Raw genomic sequence first — 14,998 nt, 5'->3', positions numbered from 1 at the left:
GGCAGTTGTTCGAAGGCCGGGCGGAGAACCAGGCCTAGGCGTCCGCCTGGGTCGGGCCCCAAGGCCGCGGGCTCTCTCTCTGGTCGTCTTGTCTCTGCCCCCAGCTGCCCGCAGCAAGCAGGCATTTCTGCCCAGCGTGACTCGGGTCCTGGTCCCAGGAGGGTGCGGGCTGGGCCTGCTGTCCTGGCCTCTCCGCACCTGCCCGGCTCTGTCCACTGGGGCTGCGTCCCACCCGTGTGGGGACCAGGTCACCAGGTCCCGCTGCAGGAGGCCAGTCTGGCTGCCGTCACTCCTTCCCCGTCCCCGGGGGGCTCGTGCAGTGGCCACAGGCCTGGGCCCTCCTCTGTACAACTCCGTCAGTGGAGAAGGTCTGACTGACCATTCGTGGCACACCGGAAGCCTCTCTGTGGGGTGATGGTGGCCCGTGGGCTCCTCAGGATCTGAGACAACATGCCTGCTCTGGACAACATGTCCCGCCTCCTGGAGCCCGGCCTGGACGGGGTTTGCATGGAGGCCGGTCCCTGCCCAGATGGACGCTGGGACTGCCAGTCCTCTGCCACCTCCAGGATGGCCGTGCACGTGACCGCGGGGCCGTGCTGGCGAGGGCCACCCTGCCCTGATGGGTCAGTGTCCACGCGGCCCCCGCAGTAACTTGGTGGCTGCCGAGGAGGGGTGGGCAGTGTCCATCACTCAGGTTGGGGGCGCGGCCTGCCGTCGGTGGGGTCTCCAAACGGGGCGTCAGGGGCAGGGTGCAGCCCACGGTGCCCGGCAACCCCGAGGGTGGAGGTCGGGTCCAGGGCGGCTGTGAGGTCGGAGGGTGGCGGCTGGGAGGTCAGAGGGGCAGGCCTGGCAGCAGGCCGAGCGGCACGAACCGATGCAGCCGGTTCCCGTGGGGTGTCGAGGGCGGCCCTGGACACCGGCCACGAGGACCGGCCCTAGGCCCCCTGGCCGATCATGTTCCTGTAGTCGGGGACGATCGTGTGCTTCAGCTGCGCCACCGAGGAGAAGATCCACTTCACCTGCAGCGGGCGGGCGAGGGCGTGAGCGTGGCCGGGACCCCCGGGGACCGCCCACCGCCTCCCACTGGAGCTGGGCCCAAGCCCCGGGACCACTAGGGGGCTGGGGGTCCTCGTGGGGCGGCGTGCGGACAGTGAGGGGACAGTGTGGGGACAGGGTGGGGACAGTGAGGGGACAGTGAGGGGACAGGGTGGGGACAGTGAGGGGACAGTGTGGGGACAGTGAGGGGACAGGGTGGGGACAGTGAGGGGACAGTGTGCGGACAGTGAGGGGACAGTGTGGGGACAGTGAGGGGGCAGTGTGGGGACAGTGAGGGGGCAGTGTGGGGACAGTGAGGGGACAGGGTGGGGACAGTGAGGGGGCAGTGTGGGGACAGTGAGGGGGCAGTGAGGGGACAGGGTGGGGACAGTGAGGGGACAGGGTGGGGACAGTGAGGGGACAGTGTGGGGACAGTGAGGGGACAGGGTGGGGACAGTGAGGGGACAGGGTGGGGACAGTGAGGGGACAGTGAGGGGACAGTGTGGGGACAATGTGTGGACAACATGGGGACAGCTGGGGACAGTGAGGGGGCAGTGTGGGGACAGTGAGGGGACAGGGTGGGGACAGTGAGGGGACAGGGTGGGGACAGTGAGGGGACAATGATGGACAATGTGGGGACAATGTGTGGACAACATGGGGACAGCTGGGGACAGTGGTGACCGTGATGGGACAGCATGGCGTCATCATGAGGACAGCGTGGGGACTGGGTATAGTGTGGGGACAGTGGTCCATCGTGTGGGGACAGTGAGGGGTCATCATGGGGACAGTATGAGGCCAGTGTGGGGACAGCATGGGGATGTGAAGGGACTGCATGTGGACAGTGAGGGGACATGTGGGGTCAGTGTGGAGACAGTAAGGGGACAGGGAGGATAGAGTGAGGGGACATGTAGGGGACAGCGTGGAGACAGCTTGGGGAATAGCATAGGGACAGCATGGAGTCAGTGTGGGGACAGGGTGGGGCCACGTTTGGGTCAGTGAGGGGATAGCGAGTGGACAGTGTGGGGACAGCACGGGGACAGCAGAGAGATAGGCTGGGGGTAGGCTGGGGACAGTGTGTGGACAGTGTGTGGACAGCATGAGGTCGCTGTGAGGAAAGTACGGGGACAGTATGGGGACGGTACGGGGACAGCACTGGGACATGATAAGGACAGCATAGGACAGCATGGGTGCAGCACGGAGACAGCATGAGGACAGTGTGGGGACAGCATGGGGACCGCATGGGGACAATTGTGGGTCCGTGTGTGGCCAGCATGGGGTCAGCATGGGAATAGCATGGGGACAGTGGAGGGAGAGTGGGCCGAAGTGAGGGGACAGCCAAGGACAGCATGGTGACAACATGGGGACAGTGTGGGTATGGCATGTGGACAGCACGTGGACAGCGTGTGGACAGCGTGTGGACAGATGGGGCAGCACGTGGATAGTGTGGGGACAGCACGGGGACAGCAGGCTGCGGTGAGGGGCCGTGTGGGGACGCCCACCTTGAAGAGGGTCACAGTGGCGCTGTAGCACACGCTGAGCAGGAAGAGGGTGATGAAGATGGAGATGGTGGTCCACAGCCCGTCCAGCTCCCCGTCCTGGTCCTCGGCACAGCTGTCGTCCAGGAGCAGCTCTGGACAGGAAGGGGGTGGTCAGTGCCGTGCCTGCCCCAGGGGTGATTCCCTGGGGGACAGTCACAGCCCTCTGCAACCTCAGCAACCGCAGCCCTCGCCAGCCTCAGCACCCCCGGCTCTGCAGCTTGGGTCTGGGCCGTGCGGGACCCCCTCCCTCTCTGCTCTGCCCTGTGCTGGGACCCTCCTGGGGGAAGGCGCCCTGACCGGCACATGTCCCCTTCCCCGGGGGCCAGGTCCAGGAGGTGGGGGGGCTGGAGAGCCCAGGGAGGGGCTGGTCAGTGTCGGGGAGTGTCCGAGAGAAGGAGTGGGTGGGAGCATCAGGACGAGCCGGGGGTGGGCTTTTGTGGATGTTGGGAGGGGTGCAGTGCCCTGGGGGGGGCAGGCCAGTGTGGTCAGTGTGCGGATGAGCTGCTGAGAAGCCGACGGGTGCTGGAGGGGGTGTGGATCAGGCTGGCGTCCGTGGTGAGGGTTCCCAAGACCGGCTCTGGTCTGGGCCCATGCAGGTTGGCCTGTGTGAGGCCTGTGTGTGTACGTGCATGTCGCTGTGTGTGCATACGCGTGTCTGTAGTGCACACGAGCGTGCATGCCCGTGAGCACACGCGTGTCTGTGGTGCGCACGAGCGTGCATGCCAGTGTGTACACACACGTGTCTGTACATCACAAGAGCGTGCATGCCGGTGTGTGCACACGCGTGTCTGTAGTGCACACGAGCGTGCATGCCTGTGAACACACGTGTGTCTGTAGTGCACACGAGTGTGCATGCCCGTGGCCGCAGTGCTCCTGTGCACACACGGGCGTACACATGTGCATGTGCACACGTGTGTAAGCATGCAGCAATGCAGGTGTGCACACACGTGTGGCTGTGTGCATGCACATGTGTGTATGCCGCATGTGTGCATGTGTGATCGCGTGTGCGAAGACGGGGCTGCTCCGTGGGACGGGCTTGTTGTCGGTGGGTCTGGACTCAGCGTCCAGGTGGGCATCTGGGATGGTCCCTTCCATGGGAGCTCAGGGCCGCCTGCCTCTGCCCCTTTGGGGTTTGAGGTTGAGGATCCCCACGAGTGGACAGGCCTGGCCCCAGGCAGGACCCCCACACCTGGGAGAGGGCGGGAGCCTGTTTGTGGAGTGCCTGAGGGCAAAGGAGGGCCCGTCCCCACACACGGGTGAGGCGCGGCCTCTGTGTTGGCCCAGAGCAACCACGCAGAGTCTCGGGAGGCCCAGGGGCCCAGGGCAGGAGGACGGGCCAGCGTCCCCCAGAACTTGGGCTGGTACAGAAGTGGGAAAGAGTGTGCGCTCGTTCCCCTGAGGGCTCCAGAGGGGCTTCTGTGATCCCTGACCACACCCTGCAGCCCCGGGTAGCTCCTGGTGGCAGGGACGGCCCGGAGTGGCGGCCACCTCCGGCAAAGTCCCCTCTCCTGCCTCAGGCGACTCCTGGCCACATGCGGCGGCAGCCTGCGCAGACCTGCCCACTCGGAGTCCCGGCCCCCGTGGGACCCGCTCTCTCCCACCAACGGTGGCCCCTTGGCCTCGGAGCCGGGCTGTCCCTGCCGCCCAGAGACCCGTGTGTCCTGAGCTCTGCCTCGGAAAGAACCATGACAGCGTCGCTGGGTCCCAGGGCAGTGCTGGGTGCTTTATTTCACGCAGGGGCGCCTGCCCGGGAGGTACGTACACAGGGGTGGGGGCTCCGGCGTCCTCGGGGGACCCCAAGAGCCTGTGGGTGGGGGCTCGCGGGGGGGCCGGGCGTGCGGCTCATTTACCCGGAGACTGGGAGATGGTCTTCTGCGTGTGGTGGTTGTGTAGGGCTTCATGCAGCACCGCACACGTGAAGGTTTCTTTCCGCTGCCAGCGCGCCTTGTCCACCGAGAGCTTGCTGTAGAGGAAGTAGGTGCCGTCCGCATCCAGCTGGGGCGGGGTTGTTCGCACACTGGCCTCTGGAAACTGTTGGCCGTTGCTCTGCCACTCCACATCAATGTCAGGTGGGTAGAAGTCTTTGACCAGGCAGGTCACACTGACCCTGTTCTTGCTCAGCTCGTCCCAGGGTGGGGGCAGGACATACACACTGGGCTGATGGGCTTCCCCTGTGGGGTCAGAGGTCAGCACAGATGGTCACTCGGAGCGTGGAGGGCTGTGCTTGGTCTGCAAGGCCCCCTCTTTGACCCTCCCTGCACCCCAGTCCCCCTGCTGCTCACCTCTGGCCTTGGAGATGGTCCTCTCAATGGCAGCTGGGAGAGCTTTGTTGTTGACCTTGCACTTGAAGACCTTCCCCTTGAGCCAGTCCTGGTGCTGGATGGGGAGGACACTGACGACACGGAAGGTGCTGTTGAACTGCTGCTCACGCAGATGCGTCTGGGCCGTGTGCACCTCCTGGTTGTCCACGAACCAGCTGATCTGGACCTCAGGGTCTTCTTGGGCCAGGTCCACCACCACGCACGTGACTTCGGGGGTGTGGGCCATCTTAAGGACGTCCCTGGGTTTCGGGGGGAAGATGAAGACCGAAGGTGCTCCGAGCATATTACATTCTAGTGAGGGAAACAGAGCACAGGGGTCAGATCGTGGGTGGCCTTCCTCCTGAACATCCATTGCCCTCACCAGGCCTTCTGCTTGGGGTGCAGGGAAAGGCCTGCTGACTCACCTGGACGCTGGAGACATGTGCATGGGTCAGGAGTTTCTCCTGGGGTCACTGCAGAGAGAGCAGACGGGGCATTACTGGGTGTCTGGGCTGGGCACAGGTTGGGGTGGGCACAGGTGATGGCCAAGTCTTGGCCGGTTCCCAGACCAGGGACTGGAGTGGGGGGTAAACCACTGGACGCCAACACCCAGAGGATCTCCTCCCTGAACTGGGAGGCCCGCAGGTGAGGCAGCCAGTGGTGCCGCCCCTGAGCCCTGGGGTCCAGGCTGGCCAGGCGACCGGGCCTGTGTCCCAGTGGACCCCCTCCCTGAGGCCCATTCTCTCACCTCTCTTGTCCACCCTGGTGTTACTGGCTGGGTGGGCCACGGTGCAGATGAAGGTGTCGCTGGGCCACCTGCTGGAGGGCACGGTCACCATGCTGCTGAGAGAGTAGAGCCCCGAGGACTGCAGGACGGACGGGAAGGTGTGCACACCGCTGGTCAAGGAGCCGGAGTTCCAGGACACAGTGACAGGCTCAGGGAAGTAGCCGGACACCAGGCAGGCCAGGGCCACTGTGGGTCCGGGGGTGGCCCCGCAGCTGGGGGCCAGTGGGAAAACCGATGGGGCCGTGGTGGAAGCTGCAAGAGAGGAGGTTGTGTGACCGCCAGGGTCTCACCCCTGCGACGGTCAGGGCAGGACGGCAGGTGCCCAGGTCTGGGGCGTCCAGGGCCCAGCACCCATGTGCTTCCTGGACGTCTGCGGACCAGCTGCCAGCCTGGCTCTCTGCGGCCACAGGTGCGGGACTCACCAGCCTGGTCAGGGCCCGGTGACCACCTGGGTCAGGGTCTCCTGGGCCTCTGGCCCGGGGTCCCCACCCAGGCTTCCTCTGGGTGTCCGGCCTGACCAAGCCTGTCTGAGCCCTGACCTGGGCCCCTGCTCGCAGCTGGCTCCTGCTGGCCCCCTGAGCCCACTGCCCTGCTGTCCCCACCGGATTGTGCCTTGGACCGGCGGAAACGTCCACGCACTGCCCCTGTCCCTCCAGGCCCCACGGCTTCTGGGTCGGCTCTGCAGCCCAAGCAGCCGGGCCCCGGGCTCCGTCCCCGCCCCGAACCCACCGGACCCTCCTCAGGCCTCCGCGGCATGGCCTCCCGAGTTCACCGAGGGTCAGCCCAGCCAGGGTCCCTGGGCCATCCCCGCTCTGGGGCCTGTCCAGCTCCTTGCTGTCCACGGAGTCCTTCGGCCGACATTTTCCCGAGCCTGTTGCCGCTCAGCATGGAGGGGAGCCTTGCGCTGCCCTGACTGTCCTCTCCTGGGTGGGACCAGCACCTCAGAGCATCTCAGAGCCCTGGTCCCAGACAGGCCTCTCCCCACTGGCCCTGCGTCCCCTCCCGCCCGCACCCCGGGCTGGCTGCCCTGCGTCAAGCTCCGGTCGGGCCCCATGCTCTCTCCTCCACTGGGTCCGCTGCGCCGGGCCTCCCCACCGGGTGTGACGTGTCCGCCTCCTCTGCAACTCGTCCCCTCGAGCCTGAGGAACAGGGCTCGCACCCCGGGACCAACGAACGGGTTCCCCTCGTGCCCTCAAAGGTGGCCACCCCTGGGCCTTCCTCCCCAGAGACCTTCCCACCTTGGCCATAGTTTCCACCCTACCTTGTCCACCGGGGCCCAGATGCCAGGCCACTGTCCCCGAGGGCAGGGATGCTCACCAGGCTCTTGCCTTGGAGTCTCTGTATGTTGCTGCAGACGGTGCCCAGCGGCCCAGAGCTCTGCCCACGAGTCCCGCCTTCCTCCCCGGGGCTCCCAAGGCAGCCGCTGCCCCTCCTGCTCTCCCCCTGCCCCTGCTCACCCGCACAAGCTCTGCCAGCTCCCTAGCCCCTGGAGCAGCCGCTGCCCCTCCTGCTCTCCCCCTGCCCCTGCTCACCTGCACAAGCTCTGCCAGCTCCCTAGCCCCTGGAGCAGCCGCTGCCCCTCCTGCTCTCCCCCTGCCCCTGCTCACCTGCACAAGCTCTGCCAGCTCCCCAGAGCTCCTGGGGCAGCCCCTGCCCCTCCTGCTCTCCCCCTGCCCCTGCTCACCCGCACAAGCACTACCTGCTCCCTGAGCCCCTGGGGCAGCCCCTGCCCCTCCTGCTCTCCCCCTGCCCCTGGTCACCTGCACAAGCTCTGCCTGCTCCCCTGAGCTCCTGGGGCAGCCCCTGCCCCTCCTGCTCTCCCCCTGCCCCTGCTCACCTACACAAGCACTACCTGCTCCCTGAGCCCCTGGGACAGCCCCCTGCCCCTCCTGCTCTCCCCCTGCCCCTGCTCACCTGCACAAGCTCTGCCAGCTCCCCAGAGCTCCTGGGGCAGCCCCTGCCCCTCCTGCTCTCCCCCTGCCCCTGCTCACCCGCACAAGCACTACCTGCTCCCCTGAGCCCCTGGGGCAGCCCCCTGCCCCTCCTGCTCTCCCCCTGCCCCTGCTCACCTGCACAAGCTCTGCCTGCTCCCCTGAGCTCCTGGGGCAGCCCCTGCCCCTCTAGCTCTCCCCCTGCCCCTGGTCACCTGCACAAGGTCTGCCAGCTCCCTAGCCCCTGGAGCAGCCCCTGCCCCTCCTGCTCTCCCCCTGCCCCTGCTCACCTGCACAAGCTCTGCCAGCTCCCCAGAGCTCCTGGGGCAGCCCCCTGCCCCTCCTGCTCTCCCCCTGCCCCTGCTCACCTACACAAGCACTACCTGCTCCCTGAGCCCCTGGGACAGCCCCCTGCCCCTCTAGCTCTCCCCCTGCCCCTGCTCACCCGCACAAGCACTACCTGCTCCCCTGAGCCCCTGGGGCAGCCCCGTGCCCCTCCTGCTCTCCCCCTGCCCCTGCTCACCCGCACAAGCACTACCTGCTCCCCTGAGCCCCTGGGGCAGCCCCCTGCCCGTCCTGCTCTCCCCCTGCCCCTGGTCACTTGCAAAAGCTCTGCCAGCTCCCCAGAGCTCCTGGGGCAGCACCCTGCCCCTCCTGCTGTCCCCCTGCCCCTGCTCACCTGCACAAGCTCTGCCAGCTCCCCAGAGCTCCTGGGGCAGCCCCCTGCCCCTCCTGCTCTCCCCCTGCCCCTGCTCACCTACACAAGCACTACCTGCTCCCTGAGCCCCTGGGACAGCCCCCTGCCCCTCTAGCTCTCCCCCTGCCCCTGCTCACCTGCACAAGCTCTGCCTGCTCCCCTGAGCTCCTGGGGCAGCCCCTGCCCCTCCTGCTCTCCCCCTGCCCCTGCTCACCTACACAAGCACTACCTGCTCCCCTGAGCCCCTGGGGCAGCCCCCTGCCCCTCCTGCTCTCCCCCTGCCCCTGCTCACCCGCACAAGCACTACCTGCTCCCCTGAGCTCCTGGGGCAGCCCCCTGCCCCTCCTGCTCTCCCCCTGCCCCTGGTCACCTGCACAAGCTCTGCCTGCTCCCCTGAGCTCCTGGGGCAGCCCCTGCCCCTCCTGCTCTCCCCCTGCCCCTGCTCACCTACACAAGCACTACCTGCTCCCTGAGCCCCTGGGACAGCCCCCTGCCCCTCTAGCTCTCCCCCTGCCCCTGATCACCTGCACAAGCTCTGCCTGCTCCCCTGAGCTCCTGGGGCAGCCCCTGCCCCTCCTGCTCTCCCCCTGCCCCTGGTCACCTGCAAAAGCTCTGCCAGCTCCCCAGAGCTCCTGGGGCAGCCCCTTGCCCCTCCTGCTGTCCCCCTGCCCCTGCTCACCTGCACAAGCTCTGCCAGCTCCCCAGAGCTCCTGGGGCAGCCCCCTGCCCCTCTAGCTCTCCCCCTGCCCCTGCTCACCCGCACAAGCACTACCTGCTCCCCTGAGCCCCTGGGGCAGCCCCCTGCCCCTCCTGCTCTCCCCCTGCCCCTGGTCACCTGCACAAGCTCTGCCAGCTCCCTGAGCCCCTGGGGCAGCCCCTGCCCCTCCTGCTGTCCCCCTGCCCCTGCTCACCTGCACAAGCTCTGCCAGCGCCCCAGAGCTCCTGGGGCAGCCCCCTGCCCCTCCTGCTCTCCCCCTGCCCCTGCTCACCTACACAAGCACTACCTGCTCCCTGAGCCCCTGGGACAGCCCCCTGCCCCTCTAGCTCTCCCCCTGCCCCTGCTCACCCGCACAAGCTCTGCCTGCTCCCCTGAGCTCCTGGGGCAGCCCCTGCCCCTCCTGCTCTCCCCCCTGCCCCTGCTCACCTACACAAGCACTACCTGCTCCCTGAGCCCCTGGGACAGCCCCCTGCCCCTCTAGCTCTCCCCCTGCCCCTGCTCATCTGCACAAGCTCTGCCGGCTCCCCTGAGCCTCTAGGGCAGTCCCTGCCCCTCCTGCTCTCCCCCTGTCACTGCTCACCTGCATAAGCACCGACAGCTCTCTTGAGTCCCCGGGGCAACCTCCTGCCCCTGCTGCTCTCCCCGTGCTCACCTGCACAAGCTCTCCCTGTTCCCCTGAGCCCCTGGGACAGCCCCTGCCCCTCCTGTTCTCCCCCTGCCCCAGCTCACCTGCAGAAGCTCTGCCAGTTCCGTGAGCTCCTGGGGCTGCCCCCTGCCCCTCCTGCTCTCCCCTTGCCCCTGCTCACCTGCACAAGCACTGCCTGTCCCTCAGCCCCTGGGGCACCCCCCTGCCCCTTGTGCTCTCCCTCGATCCCTGCTCACCTGCACAAGCTCTGCCAGCTCCTTGAGCCCCTGGGGCAGCCCTGCCCCATCCTGCTCTCCCCCCTGCCCCTGCTCACCTGCACATTCTCTGACGGTTCTCCTGAGCCCCTGGGCCACCTCCTGCTTCTGTAACCATCCCCGTTCCTGCTCCGCTGTAGCTCTGTGCCACTGGCCCGTGGACTCTCCGACTGCAGCAGCCTTCTGCCGCAGATGCCCTGTGATCCCCCCCAGGTCTGGAGCACAGCCCCAGACTCTGTGTGTCCCTAGTGCTGCCCCTGCCCCTGCTGCCTGTCCCAGACCCTTTAGCCCAGGTTTGGCCTCTGACCCTCAGCCCCTGGGCTCCTGGAGCACGGTGAGCTCCCTGCTCAGCCCCAGGGCTGCCGACTGGGCTCGGAGCACATGGGAGCCACGGCAGCCCTACCTTGTCCTGCTCTCACTTGCTGCTCATCTGAGGCCACCCAGGGCCACCTCTGACCCAGCCCTGGGGCTTGAGCGGGCTCCCTTGGGTGGCAGGACCACCTGGAGGCCTCTTCCTCCCCGGGGCTGGGCCCGCCCCTCCCTGTGTCCTCCCCTCAGACCCCTCTGTCCATCCTTGCCTCGATCCTGCTGTGACTCAACATGGCCCAGCCCGGGCTCCCAACACAGGTGGTGAACGGCAACCGTCAGGCTTCTGCCCGTCTCCCGTCACCATCCTTGAAGGGCCCGGTCCTGGCCCCCCTTTGTCTGCGTCTGGTGTGTCCAGCAGCGTTGGCGTGGGTGTGCCCCTCCCGTGCCCCTCTCGTCCCTGCCCTGGGTTGGGCCATGGGCCTCGGGCAGCCTGCCTGCTCCCTGCCTTGCCCCGTGCTGGCTCCGCTGCTCCTGCCTCCCATGTGGGGTCCCGACGGCGTGGTCTGTCCTCCGGTTCTGGTGTCGCCCCTCACTCCCTCTGCCCTTGCTCCGTGCAGACCCCACTCACCGCGGCCGGAGCTGTGCACGGAGCCGCCCTGCAGCCTGGCTCATGCCTGCACCTCCCTCCTCCTTGCCGCGGCCCAGGCACACGCTGGTCCTTGTGGCTGAGCCCTGTGCCCACAGCCCTGCTTCCTAGCTTCCAGGCAGCCCTGGAAGACTAAGAACAGGATCGAAACCGAGGGGCTTGGCTTGCTTCCTGAAGTTCCTTTTTCTTCTGGGTGGTTTCTGTCTCAGAGGAGCTGGGGGCCTCCAGACACGGCTAAGGCTGTCCCACGTGGGTGTGCGGGGGTGGGGTGTGGTGGGTGCCGGGGGCCCAAGGGAGAGCTCAGGACCCCTATCCCTCCCGGCCCATGCTCCCCTTGCTCTCTGCCTCCTGCAGGGAAATGCCTGCTGCCTGCTCCTGGGCAGACCAGCATAACCTGCTCTCTGCTGAGCCCTGCGGTGCCTCCAGCCCTGGTGGGCTCCTCTTTGTGCCCCTGCGAGCCTGCAGTGTGGCCCCTGACCCATACCTGTGGACCAGCCTCACACTTGTCCTGTCCACACAGCAAGATGCCTCCCACCTAGAATGTCGTCCTCCTGTTCCATCCGTGCCAGGAGCTCCGAAGAGTTGAACGTCGAGTGTGTGTTTGGAGGGCCGCGTATCGGAAGGCCGCTCTGTCCCGGGTCCCCACAGCCAGTGGAAACCATGTCAGCAACCTCCTCGGGTCTCACTGTGACCCCAGAAGTAGAGCTGGGAGGCCCACGGGAGGGTGTGCCCTCACCCGATGGCTGTGCCCTGGCAGTCTGTGTGTGGAGCGCCCGTGCCCATCGGAAGAGCGTGGCCACCGAGTCCCCCTGGGCCTGTCCCAGGACCCTGTCCCGGGCTGTCCGCACAGAGTGAATAAGCCTTTTAGATTCTCCAGGAGAGAGAAGAGAGCTTCCTGAGGGCTGTCAGTACGCAGCCCGGGACACATGCCGGCAGTCGTGAAGAACGCAGTGGCCTATGCACCTCCTTCCCTCCTGCAAATGCTCCCGAGACTGTGTGTCTGCGCACAGACAGGAATCCGGAGATTTCCTGTCCAGGAACGCTGGCGGGAGGTGCCTGCTGGGCCCGTGCGGAAGGAGTGTCCCTTCGGGCAACTCATCCACTAGGCAGGTGCACAGTGGGGGCTTTGGTCAGGCTTCGGGAGTCCAAGCCCGTGTACCGTCACGCTGATGGAGAGAGAAGTGTGCCGTGGCCTCCCCTGCACGTTCGCACCGGGGTTTTGTCTCTCTCTGCAGGGCTAACGGGGCAGAATCCGCACGGCTCCTGACAGCGGCGACCCGAGTGTGGACGCCTAGACGTCCGTCCTTATGGAACGTGTGTTTGGTATGAAGGTGCCTCCCGCCCCCGCACACCTGCACTCCTGCAGCCCTCAGGCCCGTTCCCGAGGCGCCGCCCGGCCGTCAGCCCCTGTGGGCACGTGGACCCCAGTCTGGCCGGTGTGTGCTGAGTCGGGGCCAGCAGCAGGCTCCACAATGCCCGTCCCCCTGCACATCCAGGAAGCACATTTACAGGGAGGGGAGATGAGGTGTTCCCGGGGCTGGGGAGGGGGTGAAGAAGGGACAGGGCAGCAGAGGGGATCTTCTGCGGAAGGGAGCTTAGTCGGCAGGCGGCGAGATGGGGAGCACGTGGACAGCGTCCTGCTGGCGGGGCTGCCCAGCGCGGCACCACAGACCGTGCCCCGCAGGCCTGCGCCTGGGAACCCCTCCTGGCGACTTCACAGGTGCTGAGCCCAGTGTGACCTGTGCCCTCGAGTCCCTGTGATCTGCTGTGGACACTGGCTCGTCCTTTGTAACAAGCGTGGCCTGAGCAAGCAAGCTACGCACATCATGGCAGAACCTGGGACATGCAGGGGCTCTGGGTGTGTGCAAACACTCCCTTCCGCTCTCGTTATCTCTAAACCTAGTGGGAAGGGGCACTGTCTTCCAGTCATAAGGGAAGGAGGTCATGGGGATGACGGCACTGTGATGGCGGTGTGGGGGCAGGTGCGGCCTGCACCCTCGAGAGGGGCGTGAGTCATGTGGAGACTGCTGTAGCTTTGTGGCTTCCCCAGGGAGTCAGGAAAGGGAGCTGACCTGCACTTTGTTCTGACTGACGGGGGCACCTTCCAATGGTCAGGGGCCGTGCCTGGCCTGACCCCGCACCGTCCACATGTGAGGAGCGTCCTTGGGCTCGTGGCCCGTCCCTCCCAGCCCTGCGCCCACCCTCATGGGGCTTCCCTCTCCGTCCGTGTCTCTCCTCCTCGGCCTCTTGTAGGGACACCCGCCGTCACACCTCGGGCCTGGCCCATCTCATCCGAAGAGCCTTAGCGTCAACCACACCTGCAAAGGCCCATTTTCCAAACAAGGTCGCATTCACAGGTTCTAGGAATTAGGCCGTGGACACGGCTTTCGGGGGCCAGCATTCGGCCGACCGTGCCGGGTTCATGACAGAAGGAAAGGAAGAGGGACTGAGGGACCCTGAGAAGGCCCTTTCCTGCCGGGGGGGCCCGTGAAGGCAGCGTCCCTGCCAGCGTCCACCCCGCGGCCTGCTCTCGGGCTGTGCGCCCCGTGTGCTGGGCCTCCACGGCCCTCCTGACCGGCGACCGGCACAGCGGCCTCCCTGGCTCGGGGCGCGCGCACGCTGCCCCGTGCGGTGGCCTCTGGCTCTCGCGGTCGGCGTGAGCCCAGCCCTTGTCCTCATGCTGGGGTCCGTGGGGCAGGTCTTCTGATCTGGGGCACCAGAGAAGGAAGACACTCAGCTCTGCCCTTGGGGCAGCCTCGGTCCAGGAGACGGGCGGGAGGTACCAGGCCTGGGCTCCCGAGAACCTTTCAGGAGGGTGTGGGTCTCGTCCGCGCAAAACGGACAAAGCTCTCCTAGAACTTTCTTCTCTCACCCACCTGCGCGTCTGTCATCTCTCCAGCTGTCCGTCCACCCGTGGACCTGCCACCACCGTCGGTCCCCACCCCTCTCTGTCCGTCTGGGTCTCCGCCGTCCGTCCCTGCCCCCACGCACGGACCGCCCAGCGCTCTCTCTGACTCTCTCGAGCCACCTGGGTGCCCTTCTGGGCCATATCCAGTTTCCGGCGACAGAACTGTGCTGCCCCCTTGCCATGTGGGGTCTGGGCCATGTGGGGAGAATACAGGGCCTGTTCCTGCCTGACTCCCTCTGTAGCAATTTTAAGGGCAAAGGGAAGGTGTTCCTGGAGGCAGGAGGGCAGCTGCTGGGACCCGCGTGGGCCGGAGGCGGCGTTTAGGGCGGGGTTTCTCCCATCAAGAGGTACCGATCGTCGCGACGAGGACATTCCAGGAGGCTCCGGACCATCTCCTGCGCTTCGTCCGAGCGAGGCCGCGTGGCTCCGACGTCACGGGGACGTGTGTGGACGTGTGAGTTTCCTGCAGGCCCCCGCGGCCGGAGCAGACGGAGGGGCTGTGCTGGGGGCAAAGACGGAGCCGCCGGTCTGAGGTCGGGTCACGGCCCTGTGAGCTCGGTCGCCGTTAGAGCAGAGCCTGGCCGGGCGCTTGGGATGGCCGTCCCGCGGGCGTCGCCTTCACTGGACCGGTGTGGGGCCGGTCTCCCGAGGGCACGCGTGTGCACCCGTGTGTGTGCGTGTGAGTGTGTGCCTCTGAACAAGGCTGGAATGTGGGGTCTAGGGCTGTATGAGACCCCGACACACGTGGGTGATTGGTGGGGCTGGGCTTGGGCCTGGCTCGGACCCTCAGCCTCCAGCCCTGGGATGGAGCCAGCAGCCTGTCCTGGGGTACGGGTCAGCTCCGCCGTCCAGCCCAGGCCCACCATGTTCGGCCCAGGTCCGCACAGAAGCAGCTCAGCTGGGGCCAGCCTGGGGGGAGGGGAGCTCGGCCTCAGTGTCCTGACCAGAAACAGGGTGGGAACCCCCGGGGGCCTCAGCAGCCCTGGGAGTTCCTCTTTTTTTAAGTTCTTGGGAAGTGTGTCAGCGACATCAGGGTTGAAATGAGCCCCTGTGCCGTGGACGCAGCAGGCTCCTCTCCGTGGCCTCTCGTGTGCTCGCTCCCCGAGGCCACGGCGGACTCGCTGTGCCGCACACACCGTGGTGGTCACTGGGATGCCCCAGGAAGGGACGGGGCGCCGGGCGCCATCCCCGCTGTCCCCGAGGCAGCCCCGCGAGGAAAGCGTCGTGGC

General features: G+C 66.8%; 1 gene segment (V, D, J or C); it reads right to left on the bottom strand.

Moving 5' to 3' along the window:
* Positions 1–837: 837 nt before the first annotated feature.
* LOC122894060 lies at positions 838–14,635 on the bottom strand. The segment is given in 10 exon segments: positions 838–1,019; positions 2,535–2,665; positions 4,424–4,744; positions 4,856–5,185; positions 5,299–5,346; positions 5,622–5,912; positions 12,214–12,268; positions 13,437–13,569; positions 14,121–14,271; positions 14,602–14,635. Coding segments are annotated over 10 exon segments (1,578 nt in total).
* Positions 14,636–14,998: the final 363 nt, after the last annotated feature.

Source organism: Neovison vison, chromosome 13 (assembly GCF_020171115.1).
Source record: "Neovison vison isolate M4711 chromosome 13, ASM_NN_V1, whole genome shotgun sequence".
Lineage (NCBI taxonomy): Eukaryota > Metazoa > Chordata > Mammalia > Carnivora > Mustelidae > Neogale > Neogale vison.
Note: the sequence above shows the minus strand (reverse complement) of the source record. Positions and strands in the feature narration are given on the sequence as shown.